The 741-nt window shown below is 54.3% G+C and overlaps 1 protein-coding gene across 1 annotated transcript in view; it reads right to left on the minus strand.

The window, feature by feature from the left end:
- PREX1 (phosphatidylinositol-3,4,5-trisphosphate dependent Rac exchange factor 1) overlaps window positions 1–741 on the minus strand; it is a 138,555-nt gene that overhangs the window by 56,177 nt on the left and 81,637 nt on the right. The window contains exon 12 of the mRNA XM_018569036.1: window positions 56–200. Within this exon, the coding sequence (XP_018424538.1) occupies window positions 56–200 (145 nt within the window). The remainder of the gene's footprint in view (window positions 1–55; window positions 201–741) is intronic.

A 741-nucleotide genomic window follows, 5' to 3' on the forward strand; every position in this document is an offset into this window, starting at 1 on the left:
GGGAGCCGCGCGGAGCTTCTCGGGTCAGCGCTGTGAATGGATCTTTTCAACTTACTTTCCATAAAAGCATTTGGGGATGGGGCTGAATTTTCTCCTCCGGTCCTTGATGAGACTCGACCTCTTGCTGACCATGTGATAGAGCTTCTCGCCTTTCTCCGCAATCATGACGTAAGCGTCCCGCTCCATCCCCAGCTTCAGACCTGCAGCAACAAACAGCACAAAGTGAACTTGGTGCAACAGCGCACGCCGCCAGTGAAATGTTAAAGAGGAACTCTGACAATAAAGTAGACCTGTACCCAATTGTTAAACCTGACCATCAGTCTTGCACAGTTGTAGCGGCTCCTCTTCCTCTGATGTCTCTGCACACTGGGAGGAGCTTCTCACAATGTGCATTAGAAGATGCAGCAAGTCAGATAGAGCCCCGCCCCATTTCCTGGCTGGAGGACGTCCAGCATCATGTAGCGCTTCCCTCCCCAGCCTGACTGTCCCTGGCCCCGCCCCTTTCATTCATTGGATTTCAGTTCTTTCAATCATGGAGGCGGAGCATCACATGGGTTTGCAAATGCAGCCTGCAGCCATTTCATCGCACAGACCTGATCCGCTGTTGTCACCACCAGGAAACCAGTCCTGAGGAATGCCATGCAGCCAGGGCCGGATTTACTCTCTCTGCTGCCCCAAGGCCAGGTCCCCGCCAAACCCCCCCCCCCCATGGGGAAAGGCAGACCTGCAGGCTGCATACAA

The sequence above is a fragment of the Nanorana parkeri genome, unplaced genomic scaffold, assembly GCF_000935625.1.
Source record: "Nanorana parkeri isolate BGI_ZX_2015 unplaced genomic scaffold, ASM93562v1 scaffold1279, whole genome shotgun sequence".
Taxonomy (NCBI): domain Eukaryota; kingdom Metazoa; phylum Chordata; class Amphibia; order Anura; family Dicroglossidae; genus Nanorana; species Nanorana parkeri.